The sequence below is a fragment of the Choloepus didactylus genome, chromosome 18 (genome assembly GCF_015220235.1).
Source record: "Choloepus didactylus isolate mChoDid1 chromosome 18, mChoDid1.pri, whole genome shotgun sequence".
Classification (NCBI taxonomy): Eukaryota; Metazoa; Chordata; class Mammalia; order Pilosa; family Megalonychidae; genus Choloepus; species Choloepus didactylus.
This window is the reverse complement of record NC_051324.1, coordinates 13,903,187-13,919,926: the sequence shown is the minus strand read 5'-3', so window position 1 is coordinate 13,919,926 and position 16,740 is coordinate 13,903,187. Positions and strand designations below refer to the sequence as shown.

Below are 16,740 nucleotides of genomic sequence, written 5' to 3'. Positions count from 1 at the left end.
AGGGGGAAGCAGGAGGGGCTGGGGCAGGAAAAGCAAGTGAGAAGAGCCCCTGGAGTGGGAGTGGGGTGGGGAGGAGAACTGGAAGGTAAGAAGGGAGGGTCAGAGAGGACTTGTAGGGGTTCAGAGTTCACAGAGGGACAGTTCTGGCTCAGCCCGGGAGGTGATGGTTTCTGTGTTAAAGAAGGCAAGAATGCTGCCTTCTGAAGCTGGGAGACAAAGGAGGAATTTACTTTCTTCACCAAGTGCAACAGATTTACCAATTGGATATTCTGTTGCTTTACAGTCACAGTTGATTTTGGGGGATGGATGTGCTCAGCCAAATTTCCTGTTTGAAATATCATGTTAAATTAGAATAAATTTGTCTTTACCAAAAACCATGTTGCTTTCAAAGAGATGAACATCAAAAAGTTGAGACAGGACAGAGTGTGTTATTTTCTCCTTCACCAGTCTTTCTACTTTTTGTTGGGAAGACTCAGGAATCTGCCACTCGTCAAAGAAGGTGCTGATCCTAAGAATTTCTCATTCTTAGAGCTCAGTGTGCTGCCAACTTGATGTTCCACCTGCCACAGACTACCAGGACTGAAAGAAGGAAAAGTACAGAGGGCAAAGTTTACAGATGTTTTTAATTCTCATTTCTTATCCAGAACAACTTGTAGCAGCTGTATATTTCCCCTTGATCCCAAGCCTGATACTTTAGCCATCATAATTCACTAACAGGGAGAAGTAGCTAGTAGCAATGTGCTTTGATTGATTACATAAGAATTCTTAAAGGCAGCAAAAGACCCCATCTCAGTTGTTCGCTTCTTGACAACACTAGTCCAGGTCTTCAGTTTCTGAATCTCTCTTCCCATGTGATCTGTTGCTGCTATGTGGCTTTTGCTTAAACCAATATTTCCCCTTTCTTTCTATATCAAAAACCTTTATAATTACCAAGGATGGTCCTTACCGAGGATTTTTAGCCCCAACTATCTCCTATGCTTTAATATTGAAAAGGCTGAGAAAAGTGGGGCCCAGCTGATGTGGTGGATGACGAAGACGTGTCTTTTCTAGAGACACACTTGATCAGATGAGGCTCTGAAATGATATTTTTTTTATTTTAGATAAGCTTATCACCTGCTAGAATCTCTAGTAGGTCACTTTTCTTGGAATTGGAATTCTTACTACCTATACAAATAAAACCCAGAACAGTTATAAGAGGCCATTTAAATCTGTCATCTTTTGCTCTGCTTCATTCACTGCACTGGTTTACATGTATTATGTCCCCCAAAACGCCATTATCTTTGATGTAATCTTGTGTGGGCAGATGTATCAGTGTTGATTAGACTGTAATTCTTTGAGTGTTTCCATGGAGATGTGACCCACCCAACTGTGGGTGATGACTCTGGATAATTTCCATGGAGGTGTTGGCCTGCCCATTCAGGGTGGGTCTAAATTAAATCACTGGTGCCATATAAATGAGCTGACAAACAGAGGGAACTCAGTGCAGCTGAGAGTGACATTTTGAAGAGGAGCCACAGCCAAGAGGGACACTTTGAAGAATACACAGAAGCTGAGGGAGTAGCTGCAGATAAGAGACAGTTTGAAGACGGCCATTGAAAGCAGACTCTTGCTCCGGAGAAGCTAAGAGAGGACAAACACCCCAAGAGCAACTAAGAGTGACATTTTTGAGGAACTGCAGCCTAGAGAGGAACATCCTGGGACAAAGCCATTTTGAAAACAGAACTTTGGAGCAGACGCCAGCCACGTGCCTTCCCAGCTAACAGAGGTTTTCTGGACACCATTGGCCATCCTCCAGTGAAGGTACCCAATTGTTGATGTGTTACTTTGGACACTTTATGGCCTTAAGACTGAAACTGTGTAACCAAATAAACCCCCCTTTTATAAAAGCCAATCCATCTCTGGTGTTTTGCATTCCAGCAGCATTAGCAAACTAGAACACTCACCGATTAGCCAGGTTCTCCATAAGTTTCACTCTGGCCTCCCTGGCTCTGAACGTCAGGCTTTGTTTAATGGTTCAGCAGCACTGTGAGTGGCTCAAGTGCACTGGAGTATAAAACAGCCATGGTCTGAGAAGCAGGTGATGCCATCACAGAACCAAATTGTAGTGTGTATTGCTGTCTTCTCCCAGAGAGACTGTCATAAATACTATAAAACAGTAGAGAGAGAATGTGCTGATTAAAGTTATGTCCCTGTAAATTTCAGAATTCAAAAGTGATTTGTCACTTTGGTCCACTTGCCTAATTTGCCTATCTCCCCACCACCACCCATGGCAGCCTAAACCTTAGACTTCCCCATGTTCTGAAAGGAGGTTTTGTTGTGTGTCTTCTGTCAACCACACCAAGCTGCCATCCTCCATCGCTCCCAAGGACTCAAGAGGAATTTTGTTACTCTGTTGTCAATTCTCCATCTCGCTCAGCACAGGGTCACTTTGCTATTATGCAAATGGAGAGAAAAGCAATTCTGACTGTCCAGGAGCTACTCTGATCATTCTATTGTGTGGATGACCACATAAAAATGCAATTTTAGTGTATTAATCATAGATTATTATAAACTATAAATTTAAGGGCAAGGAGTTTATTACAATGTATCTTTATTAAAACATAAGGGTGCATAATGTTCACAAACTGTGAAAATGATATAAGAACCATACATTGTGAGATCCGGTAATTTTTCTCTTGTACCGTAGAAAAATGTATACAAATTATCAAAAAGCTAATGTGCAGGGATATTGTTCTTATTTGTCTATAAAAATGGAGCTCAGTAACATAACTGCTTCTTGGAGTTTTGGAATATTTTATCCTGTATTCTTGTTTGAATTCTTCCTCTATTTAAAGTATATACATGGAATTGCAGTGTTTATGTAATAGTTCTATCCTTTTGCCTGCAGGTCAGTTGTAATAAATCTAGGACATGATGATGGGGAAAAAAAAAAAGAAAGGAAGAAGCTGAGAGGATGTGGGAGTGCAGGTTATCCACATTCACAGCAAGCCATCCCAGGGGTCCTGGGACTCAGAAGGAAGGAAGGGATCAAAAGCCTCCACTGAACTGGGGGCAGGTCATTCGGAGACAAGAAGAGGACATTGATGGAAGGGACAAAGTGAGGGGCAGCTGATGGTGAGCTCAACAGAGGAAGTGGTTTCAAGCCAGGGGGCTGGGGTGGGGCAGGGTGATGATCTGGAACTGACACTGGAATGAGGTTGGATCCTGGGCAGCTCTCTGAACTGGGATCGGGCTTCAGGGGAGGATGTCAGATGACCCTGCTTCAGGAAGCTGCTGCCTGGTCTGTGCCAGGCATGGCACAGGGTCAGGGGCCATTCAGAACTGACTCCTGGCCAGGCCTGGGGTGCTGGGCAGAGGACAGGGAGGCCATCCCTGGAGTTGGTTCCTGATGTCGGCTGGGCCCATGGCTTGGAGCATCACAGAGTGCAGATAAAGAGCCCCAAGCAGGGCCTCCCTGGGGGTGGTCTAGGAAGCCTTCCTGGAGGAGGGGTGGGTCAGCTGACCTCTGCCTCCCTCCATGAGCTGCCCTGCTTTTCAATGCTTCTTCAGAATCAGTGCTGCCTATGGCTTCACAAAGGACATCTCCATCTGCAGTGTGCTTGGCCTGCCTCCCTCCCAGATCTTCATCATGGGCAGGCCCACCGAGAAGTACCCAAACCAGTGCCAGGTGAGTAGCAGCCTAACTTGGGGCTGGGGAGGGGACAGGGGAGGGGGAAACTGTAGGCTGTTCATTTGTTTAATCAATCATTTATTCTTTCCTTCCTTCTTCCTCCCTCCCTCCTACCTTCCCTCTTTCCTTTCCTTCTACCCTTCTGTCCTTCCTTCGTCAAACCCCACCACTGGGCAGCTGCCTTGGGTGAGGCCCTGAGTTGGGTGCAGGGGAGCATCCCCAGTAGAGTCCAGTGTGGTGGCTGCCAGTCTAGTGAGGGAGATGGGAGAAGTTTCAGATGTTGACAGCACAGTGGGGTAAGAGCCACGATGTCTGAGAGGGCAGCACAGAGACTTACAGGATCCCCGAGAGGAGTAGCCAGCCCAGACTTGGGGGCAAGGTTGGTTTTCGGGATCTGAAGGAGTCATCCAGAAGGGGCTGGGAGGAGCATTTGTGACAGAGTCGGCGGCAGCAAAAGCAGAGTTCAGAGAACAAGAATATTCTGGAAACTGTCAGTGACTCAGCTCCCCTGAGTGTGATGTGGGAGGAGAGTGGGGAGGGAGCTGGAGGGGTGGTGCAGAGGGAAGGCCTTGTGTGCCTTGCAAAGTTTGGACTTAGTCCTTGAGGCAAGTGGAGTGAGTGATGGGGGTGACCCGACCAGGTCTGTGATTCAGAAGGACCCCTCCAGCTGCTGGTGGAAGGTGGGTCAGAAGGAACAGAAAGGCAGCAGTGGGCATGGAGAGGAGACGGAGGGTCTGAGAGGAATTTCTGAGGTAGAAAGGATTGGATTTGCTGAAGGATCAGATGTACCGAAGACAGAGAGGGGAAGCCAAGTATGGCAGCCTTGTTACTTGGGTGCCGGGGTAGGTGGCACAGTCACTGGAATTGGGAAGCAGATTGGGGAGAAGGTGATGAGCTCTGTTTGGGGCATGTGGAGTGGGAGGTGCCAGGGAGGGATGTGCAGGAGGAAGGTCAGAAGATGGCAGCATGTGTGGATCTGCAGCTCAGTGGCGGCGTCAGCATTTGGGGGCTGCAGGAAGCTGTGGGAGTAAGTACGGCCCCCTGGGGGAGGGTGAAGTGGGAGAAGAGAAGTGAATGAGCGCTCAGCCTGAAGGCACCTGAGCAGCAGTCCCCAGGGATAACATTAGTATAATAATCACTTTTCTATGTGCATTGTATCTATTTACTCACTGCATTCTCAGAACCACCCTGTGAGGTAGGTTCTGCCATCCCCATTAACAGACGAGGAAACAAAGTCACAGAGAGTTTAAGTGACTTGCCCGAGGTCACACAGCTGTGTGACTCTGGAGTCCAGGCTCCACCTCTGTCCTGGAAGAAGAGCAGGATGGGGCAGTGGCCTGGATCCCAAGAGAGGAGTGGCTCTGAAGAAGAGGGTGGTCAAGAGTGTCAGTTGCTGCAGGGGAGTTGCGATGCAGCAGAGGACTAAAATTGTCTGTGGACTCAGTAAGAAGGAAATCATTGGTGACCTTGATAAGAAATTTCAGTGCACTGGGACCAGAGCCAGACTGAAGTGGGTTGAGGAGGGAAATGGGGGCGAAGGGCATGAAGAAGTGGCTGCTGCATTTCTCAGGAATCCTTCAGTCACTAGTAATGGAAAGCCAAAGTAAAAAGGGAATTTCTTGGCTCCTCTCCTGAGAAGGCCAAGAGGTGCCACTGGCTTCTGCAGTCCTGGATTCAGGAGTCCCCACTGTAGTGTCGGGTCTCTTAGTCTCCTTCTCTCAGGCTCTGCTTGTCTCTGGGTTGTCTTCCTTCTCAGGCAGGTGCTCTCTCCAGGTAAGGAGCAATTGCCCTGTGTTACCTGGTGCACAGATCTCACCCCCTCAGGAGAGCGAAGCCCTCCCCCAGGCCACGAGGCTCCCACAGCTGGTTGCCTCCCTCGGGGCCTGTGTGCAGGCCTGGACCAGCCAGGAGGTCCTGGGCATGGGATTGGAGGCCTTGGATTGGCCTGCCTGGGTCACATGGCCATGCCTGTGCTGGGTGGGGATGGTCCTAGTCCTGTTGGACAGAGTAGGGGAGGGGCTTGCAGAGGAAGCTAGCATGCTTGCCACGGGGCCAGGCAGGTATTGGGGTCGGGTGGCAGGAAGAAGAGAGGGTCTCCTCTAGCCCCATTGTGAAGTTTAAGGTCCACAATCCACTGAGAATAGGGAGGGATGGTAGGAGGGAGATCCCAAGAGAGTCAAGGTTAGAAGTAGCTGCCATGGACAGAAGGGCACGGCTTGGAGGTCCAGCCCAGCCTGGAGACTACGACTTTGTGGAGATCCAGGAAGGATCATATGCTGGTGTGTGTGCAGCGTGAGTTTTCAAAAGAGCTCAGAGGCCTAGGCATAGGCCTAGAGGAAGGGGATCATTGGATCTGAGGTTGGGATTTTGTTGGGCAAGAAGAGGGGGTGCCTCAGGGTGCTGCTGAAGGAGTGTCTGAAGCCATGTCCCAGGGCGGCTGGCTGAGGGAGGAGGGGCAAGTGGCCGAGGGTGGACACAGAGGGAGAGGAAGACAGCTGGAGAGGGAGGAGGCTGTGGCCAGGGAGTGATGTGTCTTGCTGGAAGATCTCCACGGTGGGACAGTTCCAGGTGAAAGAGGTAAAGAAGGAAGTGGAGCAGAGGTAAAAGTTACCTTGAAGGTGTCAAGGAAGTGAGAAGTTGGGGTGCTGTGGGGTCACCTGGTGGATGTTGGCATCACATGGGATGGTGACAAGATTTGGGGTAGAGAAGACATCCGTAACGCAAATGCCAAAATTGTCCGAGGCTGAAGGAGAATGACCTGGAGGTTAGGAGGTACCAGGAAGGCAGAGAAAGAGGGGGATGCCCCAAAATACCAGCCTGCAAGGGAAGGGAGGGGGAAGCAATGGCCTGGATGAGATTTTCACTAGTGGGGATGGTGGGAGCCGGGTCCCAGCTAAGAAAGCAAGTGAAAGAAATCTTCAGTGAAGTGAGTGATTTGGGAAGAATTTGATTTACTGTGGAGTGGGGAAGTCTCCAGTCTACTTAAACTCGCATGTGCACTGGGGTCCCCTGGGGACTTGATTTAAATGCATATTTGAATTCAGAAGGCCTGAGATGCTGCCTAACAACCCCTAGGTGATGCTGCTGGTTCATGGACCACACGTTAAGGAGCACGGTTCTGAGAACATGGTGGCAGGGCAGCAAAACTGCAGAGGTGCCCAAGGATAGGGTTTTTTTTTTTTTTACATTTTGGGATTCGCAGAGAGGAACAAGGATGGGGAGCAGCTGGGGCTTCACCTCTATCAAGAATCCAAAGAGAATTCTGGTGAGACCAAAGGGGACAGAGGACAGAGGCCACGCGGTTGTCTAAAGCAGGGTGGGGACCCTGGAAGCATAATGAGCTCTCTGCTTCCCAGGCTGGGGGGCTACCTGTGGGGACAGGAAGAGCTGCCTTCTCCAGACACAGGCGTTTTCCTGCTTTTTCCCTCCTTGTGTGTCCAGCAGTATCCGACCAGAGGGGTGGGGGTGGGGCACACTGTCCAGCCTTGGGAGCCTCCCTGGGCTGCCTGGGGACGAGATCTGAGGGTCTCAGTGCAGCCCCTGCTGCCTCTCCCATGCCTGTGACAGCAAGCCCAGGTCAGAGCTGAGTGTTGGAGAATCCTGGGGGACAGGCCTGCCCAGAGCTGTGGTGGTTGGGCAAAGTCCACCATCTTTGAGTCCCTGAGGCTGCAGCAGGGATGCCAAGGCAGGCCCTGCAGGGAGAAGCCTCCAGACCCATGATCAGTAGCCGTTTGCAGGCACAGCTTCTGCGCTGTCTTGTGTGAGGGGCAAGTGGCATTTGTGTCCACCCTTCTTGTGGCATCCTGGGACACCAGCATGGGTCTGGCTCTCTTATAGTAAAGTGACCACTTTCTGGAAGTGAGAGGATGCCCGTGGGGTCCCTCCTCATGGTCACGTGTCTATCGATGGCCCTGGGACTCCTGGGGGTGGGGTCTGGTGCTGATGGACTGTCCTGCTGTCCATTGTCTGCCCTTCTTGCCCTCGGTGTCCTCACCATCTCCCCATGGCCCCTGAGGACAGGTGATCCTCTTCCTGGAATCCTGCCCTGTGCCCTCCCTGGGAGGCTGCAGCCAGGGCTCTGGCCCAGCTGGGCTGGCTGTGACCCTCGAGCCACTGCTCACCCTCTTGGGCCTGCCCCTCCTTCTGTAACTGGAGGGGCTCCCCCAGCTGAGATGGGTGGGAGATTTTTGTTTCCTAGACCTTGCCGTCCTACACTTCTGCCTCCTGAGGCTGTTCAAGCCTCTGGCCCCTTGGGGTGTCCATTGATTCACGCCTTTGACTCAGCCTGAGAGAGGAGTTTTGGGTGGGCTGGGAGGGAGGCGCTGTTGTCCCACCACCTTAAAGGGACCCCTCCTCCATGGAGAGTCGCCAGTGGGATAGTGGGTGTGCCTGGCACTGATGTCCAAACTGGGTGTCGCAGGAACAGAAACACCCCCAAAGAGTACTGAGACATCCCTCAAAGTGTACTGGTATGGCCCCCTCCCCCAGCTCTGTTCAGACTGACTTCTCCTGTATGGACCCTGGAAGGTGTCAAGCCGAGACCTCAGGGTTCTGAAGATTCATGACATTTTGGCTCAACCTATTGTATTTTCTTCCCTTCCCTGTGCCACTCAGCTTGGTTTGTGACAGTGATCTCCTGGGTCTCCTGGGCCCCTCGAGGACTGCCCTGGCCTTCCTGCTGCTGCCCAGGCACTGGCCTCTGTACCTCTCTCCTACTTCCTGGTCCAGGCGCAGACCCTGCCATGTGGGGCTGCTCAGGGTAGCCTCAGAGCCCCCGTAGGTTGTCACTGAGACTGACCCCAGCTCTGTCAGCCAGGGCTTGGTGTCAGGGCTGGGCACCCCAGGGCCCGGATATCTGTACTCACAGGAGGCACCTGTGTTAGCTCAGTGTTGCTTCTGCTCAATGTCTACGTCTTACAGCTCCCATGCAGCCAACGTCCTCCACAGTGGCAGCTGCTGGTTGTGGGTGCCCTGCTGGGCCTGGAAGCGTCTGGGCTCCCAGCCCCCACCCTGTTCTCACTAGAAATGTTCTACCAGCCCCTGCCATGTTTGCCTAAGCTGTCTGCCAACAATTCTGCTCCACTTCCAGCACCACATCCTGCATACGAGCTCAGAGCTGCTGGTGGGTTTGCTGGGGAGGGTGCTGTCAGCTCCGGCCTTCCTGTCTGGTTCTGCCTCCCAGTGGCTTGAACATACCCACCCCCTCTTTAACACATCATCATTCTTGGCTCTCCATAAGGCACCAGGTCATAGGGTGTAGCCACTCAACCCTAATCCCCCCTGCCCTCCAAAAATACCCTGAGTTGCACTTCGGCAGACTTAATCTGATTCTCTGAAACACTAGCTTCTCCTTTTGGCAGAAGGTGCTGATATAATACTCTCAAATGATGACAGGGGCATGAGATACTTTGTCCCCAGTTAGACTCCCACTCCCCCAAGAACCCCAGGAGGGGAGCAAGTGATTGTGCCTGGGTCCTGGGGAATTTGGAGTCGAGGTGAGCAGGGTTCTGTGGTTCCACGGGTGGGAGCTGGGATGAGGACACTGCAGGAGGGCCACCACCCCTTCCTTCCCAGGGACTCTAACGACTCCACATTGGAGATGCTGATGGCGGACAGTGAGCCGTTGTGAACACGACCCCCTCAGAGCTGTAGTTAGTGTGTATGAATGTGTGTGTGTTTCTTTATATTAATGAGACTCAGACAACTTATGTATCAGTACTGCTTTCACGACAACTATGTAACCAATATGCACTTTCTTGCCTAGTGATTTGTTCAATTCTGTTCTCCAGTCAAGTTGGAGAAAAGAAGAACCAAGTCATCTTCTCTGGAGGGGGTGCTATTGCCTCTCCCTGAGTAGTTCTGTGAACCCCAATCTGACTGTTTTTCCAGAGAATCCTTCCAGCTCCTGGTGTGCCTGCTCTCCAGCAGCTGGAAAACAGAGCTTCCCGCCTGACCAAAGTTCATTGTTTCTTGTGTGGCATGTTTGTTCTCCCCCTCCGGTGGGCCGCCTCCCTCTCAGTTTTCTCCGTTGTGGGTTCAGGGTGTGTTCTTAGCCAGGGCCTGCTCCTTCGCATTTTTCTAAAGAGCCCAACTCCTCCCTTAGGCTCTGCAAAATATTAAACAAACAAACAAACATGTAGACTCCTTTCATGCATTTGGATGCATTGCTCCCATCTGGGTGCTGAGCCTCAGAAAACAAACCTGTTTGAACCTCAGTAATCCAGAGCCTCCCAGGCACGAATGGTTTCTAAACTATCCTCCGACCACTCTCGAGTCCACAGGCTCATGCCCAGGAAGTGACCTGCAGGCAAAAAGGGGCGCCAATGTTTAACAGGAAGCCAGACCCTGAGGCAGATATAAATCGGTCCAGAGGTGGCACTGGTTTTCCAACACTTGCCCATCCAGCCAAGGTGCAGCCCTGCCTGGGAGGGGCCCCTGACCACTGAAGCAGGCTGAGTCTCTGCAGGTGACCCCGCCTTAAGCAACCAACTTCCCTGCTGGATCCCAGGGGTTTGGGTGCCAAGTGCTCTGGAAACCTATTCTCTTTGGCTCAGCCAAAAGAAACATGACTTCTTTTCCTTGCCTTCTGGAACTTGGGAAAAGTTTCTTAGGTCCAAGCTGTGAGGCCTGGCCCAGGCTTTGTTGCTGAGAAACCAACAGGGTGGTCAAGAGGAGTCAGTTTGACTTCACGCTCTTTGGACAAAGAGAGGCAGGTGACACTGAGAAGGGGCAGGGCAGACGAGGGCAGCTTGCTCCCGGGACCCCCACCCTCAGACCCCGCTGTTCTTTTTTATTTGTTTAATTGGTGGTAGCAGCCAGCCCGGCCTTGTCCGTGGTCTGACTGTTCCTAAGCTGTAACCTTAGTATCATCTTTAGTGGGCTAGTTCTGTGGTGAAAAAGGTTTATTCTATTCCTTATGGATACCTTGTACAAAATCCATTAGGAAAGAAAATGTAAAATATCAGATTTCTAACAAGACCAAAAAAAAAAAAAAAACCCTCTATGGAGTTAAAAGATTTTTAGAACTGGTCTTGATTTTGATGTGAGCTTGTTTTTAACTCTCAAGCGTTGTTACTTAAATAAAAAAACCTTATTTGCCTTTAAAATGTGCTTTGGTCTGAACTAAGCTGAGTAAACCTTTCCTGCTACTCGTGTTCTCCCAGCTCAGGCCTGGAGGATGGGTGGAAGGCAAGAGGCACCAGATGCAGAAAGATGATGTTTATTAAGAAAAAGCAGTGTTATCCAGGAAAGTCATGCTGGTTTCTTTCAACTAAAGTGACAAAGCAGACTTCTTAAATAACTTACAAAGGGCAGAAATTGCTCCTGAACAGTGCCACGCTCTCCCTGCACGCCATAGTGCCCTGCGCTAAGCATAGAAATACCCGTAAGCTTGGAAATCTCTCCTGTCCCTTCTTCCTGGGTTCTGGTAGGGGAAGCAGGGATGGGAACTGGGTTCCCAAGAGCTTTGGTATGGGAAATACTGGGAAATGAGTGAATATGTGGGTGACTCCCACAGACCCCGCTCCTGGGGACAAAGCTTAGAGTTCCCAAAAACCTTCTAGTGCCTATGCTTCATGTTGCAGATGAGGCTGCTACAAGGCTTGGGGGCAGGAAGAACCATCTCCCCACCTCTCCACGATGCCCCCAAGTCACTCTCAGGCTGTGGTAGGAGGTCATGGATGGGTCCAGTTGTGGTCATGGATGGACCCACAGCAACCTCCGCTCTGGGTCCCTTGTCAGGCAGGTCCTTGTTAGCAGTGGTCCAGGGGGTCCTGTCAACTCCTGGGGGCTTCCTCCAGGACATCCTGGGTTAGTGGTTGTGGTAGTCAGATATGGCTCATTTCCTGCAAGACAGAGCTCCCTCAGTGCCCCTCATTGTATTCAAACCGCAGGACATGGGGACATCATAGTCATCCCCCTCAAACTGGGGGTTGGAAGGTGGTTCCAGCTCCTTGGGGGCCCCAGCAGGCTCAATTAGTGATGGGGTCAGGAAGGTTAGCAGCTCTGGCTCTGAGCGGGTAGTAAGACTTGCATTCTTCTTGTTCGGCTATGCTCACCAGCTCTGTGGGATTTTTCAGAACATGCGTCCACATACACCTAAGTGCTCATACATGAGGAAGAAGAAGAGAACTTGAGAAAGGAGCCTGGGCGAGGGCATTACTTGAGGACACGGTCTTCAGTCACAGATGAGAGAAACGGTCACTAGAGATGGAAAAGGGGGAGGGGAGGGGTCAGTGCCACGGGGTGCCAGAGGCTGTGACCTGGCACAGACCAGACCTGAGAACACAACCCACCAAACTGAGCTGGCAGAGCCTCCCCAAGAGGCCATCATGGTCATTACACAGCAGAGGAAATGGGCCAAATTCAGGGGCTTGGGCCTGTCCTGGGGACAGGGCTCTGAGCAGAGACCAGGAACTCCATGCAACCATGCAGCTTTCCCAAGTTCCATGGGCACGCAGAGCATGGAACAGCCTTGGAGAGAGTTGGAAGAAGGGCAGGTCTTTCTAGACCAAGTAACCAGCCACATGGAAAGGCGATGGACAAACATGGCCAGAGGACCTCACACATTCAGGCTGCATCCGTGGCCACCATCCCAATCTGGGTCTTTCATCTCCTCTCATTTATGGACAAGGAGACTGAGGCTCACAGAGGGCTAGGAACTGGCCAGGGGCACACAGTGAGTTTGAGCCAGAGCCAGAAGCCTGCCTGAAAAGAGAGCATAGCTAAGGGACACCCTGTTGGCCATTTCTTGCTTTGAAGCGTGGGATGCCAGCTCACCTCTCTTCAGCCACAATGACCTCATCCAGCTCATGGGACAGCCTCTGGAGATGCTGAATTCCTGCCCCCACAGGCTCTGGGTCACTGTCAGACTCACTGAACAAAAGGAAAAGCACACCAGTGACTATTTGGAAATGTGTCTCAGGAGCCCCTTTCAACCCAGCACTGGGACCTGGTTGAGGGCCAGGAGATAAATAGTAGAGGCCAGGAATGCTCACCCCAGACCAATACCCTAGAAGTGACATCAGAGTGATTTGGAGCATCTGGTAAAGAACAGGGACATCAAAGCCCCTGAGGTCAAGGTCGAGGGCTGGGAGCTCTACAGTTCCTCACTTGCAGACTGAGCTTCAGCCCGGGCTAAATCCCTCTGGTAGCTGAAAACTTGCTCTGGAGCCCCTTGGGAGGCTTGGGTGAGTATGGTCCAACCAGAGCTAAGCTCACCTCTTTTTCTTACAGATAGGGACTGAGGCTCTAAGGGCTTCCCAGGTCCCCCAGTAGTAGGGGCAGAGCTGGGCCAGAACACGGATATGGCTCAGCTCCGGGTGCCCTGGTTTCCTGGGCAGCCACGGGAGGTGCCCAGAAACCCCTTGGGTCCCATCAGTCTTTTGTGGGCCAAGTCAGAAGAATCGTGCCTAGACTTGGACCCACCAGCCCAGGGCAGGGGGCTGCCCCATTTACCTGGGAGAGCACAGGGGCTCTGTTGAGGAGTAGGGGCTCCTGAAGGCAGCCTCCCTCCTCGACTGCCGCGGTGGGTGGGCACGTGGGTTCAGATGGGCAAAGAGGCTGTGACTCTTCCTCTCCCAGGGGCCCAGGGCTGAGCGGGCAGGGGCAGCTCCAGACAGCCGGGTACTCTTCTGGCTCCAGCTGCCAGGTGGGGGGCTATTGCCCTTCTGTGCCCCTCTCTTCCTCTTGTTGGCTTTCACCTGGGTTTCCATCAGCCACTTGGTGCCACTTTGACAGGATTCTTGGATTCTCTGTGATAGATACATGGAAAGGTGAGCACACACAACACCAAGGGGGAGCTTCTCCAGGGTCTCCAGGCCATTCCTCCAACCCCTAGCCTGCCAGCTGTCCTACAGGCTGCTTTTAGTCTCAGGGCAAGGATTGTGGATGACACCACATGAAATGACTCAGCATGCTGAGTCCCTGGAAAGGCAGAAGAGACCTCTCTGACTCTTAAGAGCCTCCGTTTGTCTAAGTCCAAACCCACTTTCGAGATCCAAGAGAAAGGCCAGACAAGACCAGGCTCCAGTCCCCGACACCAGGAGACGGTTTATCCTCCTGCCCCTGGTCTCACTCATTCTAGTCCATCAGCCACATTGGTCCACAGAGAGATCCTTCTAAAGGGCAGTTCTGACCATGACAACTGGGTGCCCAGAGCCTTTCTATGTGTCCTCATTGCCCACAGGCTCAAACCCTAACTCACAGCACTGGCATTCAAGGTCATTCCCACCAGCTTGGGGGCAGGATGTGCCAGCTGGGTCTCCTCATCAGCTGGACTGCCCAGAGTCCAGATGTTAGCACAAAACCTGAAATTGTGGAGTCATGTGACCTCAGGCAAGTGACCTCGTTTCATTTCTCTGATCCCTGGAGGTGGCAGAAAGGATCACAGGGCTCGTCCAGACAAAGGCTAACACTTGGCTCAGAGACCTCTCTGCAAAGGGTTCAGAAACAGCTTCCTTCTCCCTGCATCTTCAGAATTCCCTACCAGGAGCCAAGAGGACCCTGCCTCTCTCCTTGGAGACCACTCCTTGAAGATCTCTTCACTTTCACAGCTTCTGTCCCTTCTAGGTGACATCTCCAGCTTCAGGTTTGAAGACCTGTCTGGTTGGAAGACACATGGCACCTCACACCCAACATAGACAACATCTTCCTGCCCATTCAATTTCATCTGATACCAAATCCTCTCAAATGTATCTTTGGAGAAGCTCTTGAGGTTGTTCAGTCTTCTGCAAGTCCAGGCCCCCAGGACCCTCGGGATCTGCCTCTGATCCCTTTCCTATCAAGGTAGCTAAAGAACTGTTTCTAATATACAAATCTCATCAGATCCCTGCCCTGCTTACAACTCTCCAGTCCCCCAGCTGTTCTTGAGAGAGTCTAAACAGCTTTGGCACACCATACCTCTCTCTGTGCCCAACTTGCTCTGTCCTCTGGCCGTACCCAGATTAAATTCTTGCCTGTTCTCCTTAGCATCTTGCTCTCATGCTACTTCACCTGCCTTAAATACGCTTCTCCTTTGCCCGGGGAACTCCTTGGAAATGCCTCCTCTAGGAAGCCTTCACTGGCTAAGCCTGTGTTTGTTGTCCCCCCACCTTTAGCTCCTACAGCCACTCGCTTGCCATTCCTCGTCACAGCTCTTTTCACTCTGTATTGTGAGGATCTGTCTCTTCCACGACACTGTTTTCATTCACTCCACTATTTGTTGAACACCTACTATGTGCCAGGATCTATCTGGAATGTTGGTTATACAGCAGTGAAAAGATCTGAGTTCCTGTCTTCAAGCAGTCTCTATTCTTTGGGTTCCCTGAGCACAAAGGAAGCCTCCCATAAAGGAATGGTTGGCACTGTTGGCATTACCTGGGACACGGCACCCAAGGCGTTCTTGGCTGAGTGAGTGGCAGCCTGCAGGCCCTGCTGCCCTGGCTCTGGGTTTTCCAGACGTTTCCAGGAGGGTCCCGGCCCGAGGTTAAGGCTGACTGCCCTCAGGGGCAGCCTCCTTTGGAACTCCCTGCACAGGGAGCCCAGGGACCGCGAGGAGGTCTCCTGATGGCTGGCCACAGGCTGCAGGACCTCACTCTCCCCGAGCTGCTCCTGGTCCTGGCGCGATCTCCGGCGCCTGGAGGCCCCCAGGCTCTGCCACCGAGAGGCCATCTGCCCGCAGCAGCCTGGGGAGGAGGTGGAAGCACAAGTCAGCAAGGCAACCCACACTCCCATGCTCCACAGGGACCCTGGGTACAGGGAGGAGACGGGATGGAGGTCTATGGGGTGGGTGCGGGAAGGAGAACGCTTCTTGGAAGAGGGAAAGGTAAGACCCAGAAGAGAGAAGGGGCCGACCCAGGATGGTGAGCATTTCCTGCAGCCCCTCCCTTCGAGTTTCCCAAAGGGCTGCCCTTTCACTCCAGCGTCCATCCCGCGCTCTGCCTCAGGCGGGGAGGCAGCCAGAGCCCGGACCTGCCCGCGCCCAGCCTCAGCCCCCGGCCCAGGGCCCAGCCCGCGGCTCCCCAACAGCCGCGCTCCCGCCCAAACCCCGGCCGGCCGACCGACGCCCCCCATTTCGTCTGGAGCCTTGCAATGTCCAGACGCCCCAGAGGCCGGGCCTGCCCCAGCTGGACGCTCCCCCCACCCCGGCTCCTGGGAGCAGAGGCCACGCTCGGCCCGGCGCGCACTCACCCGTGCGCCCCCAGCGCCACCCAGCCGCCGCGCCCCGCGGCCCCCTCGGACGCCCGCGGATTCGAAACTCCGCGCGGGGCCACTCGGGATCGTCCTCCCCGCCCATTGGCCGCCTCCTCGGTCGCGCCGGGACTCGATTGGCCTCCTCCTCTCGCGGCCGCGAGCCCCGCTCTCGGATTGGCCCTGCCGCCCCGCTGGACCCCGCCCCGGCCTGCCCCCTCGCCGGGTTCTCCCGGCTTTGTATCTGTCCTTCCTGCCCCCTCCGCGGTCAGAGCCCTCTTTCCTGGCGGCCCGGCCCCCGCGCCACCTCCTGGACGCCACCTCTGACGCTCGGGGCTCCCTCCCTGGAAACTGCAAAGGGTTCAGGGGTTCAGACTGGTCTGAGTGGGGCGGGGAGTGGCGGGTGGAGGGGTTCCGGGCACCGAAAACACCCTGGGTCTCCTCACTTCGAGTTCCAGGCCCATCAGTCGGTAGCTTCTGCCAACCCCAGTCAACTAGGGACCCCTCCCACCCTGCCCAAGACGTCTGGCTTTCTTTTCTTACTTGGTCTGTGGTTTGTCAGAAAGAGCCAGGGGCTGGGGGGTTCCGAGCTCTGGGTTCCCACAGAAGTTTTGCCTCATGACCCCATGACCCTCTCCCTTTCTGAGCACTGAGACAACGCACTGCCTCTCTGTATTCTCCGAACTCTCCACCCTGGAGGTGGGATCTCCCTGCCCTCCAATTGAGCCCCTCTTCTTGCTCATGTATACCCCTCCAGCCTTGCCCCACTGACTCTCCCCTTTCTGTAGTGTCTTGAATCCTCCCACCCCCACCTCCCTGCCATTAGCCTCCAGACAAGTGAAAAATCTGCTGCTGAAAAAGTTTTCCCTGCCTTTTTTCCCTCTTTTACATGATCTCAATGC

The 16,740-nt window shown here is 53.1% G+C and overlaps 1 protein-coding gene across 1 annotated transcript; it reads right to left on the bottom strand.

Moving 5' to 3' along the window:
• Positions 1-10,880: 10,880 nt before the first annotated feature.
• Positions 10,881-15,879, bottom strand: LOC119514146 (protein PIMREG-like). The gene is made up of 5 exons (XM_037809757.1): positions 15,839-15,879; positions 15,026-15,333; positions 13,127-13,422; positions 12,449-12,544; positions 10,881-11,872 (listed from the first exon to the last, which is right to left on the bottom strand). Exons 2-5 carry the CDS (start codon positions 15,317-15,319, stop codon positions 11,851-11,853), a joined length of 708 nt encoding a protein of 235 aa, XP_037665685.1. The 5' UTR covers positions 15,320-15,333; positions 15,839-15,879; the 3' UTR covers positions 10,881-11,850.
• Positions 15,880-16,740: the final 861 nt, after the last annotated feature.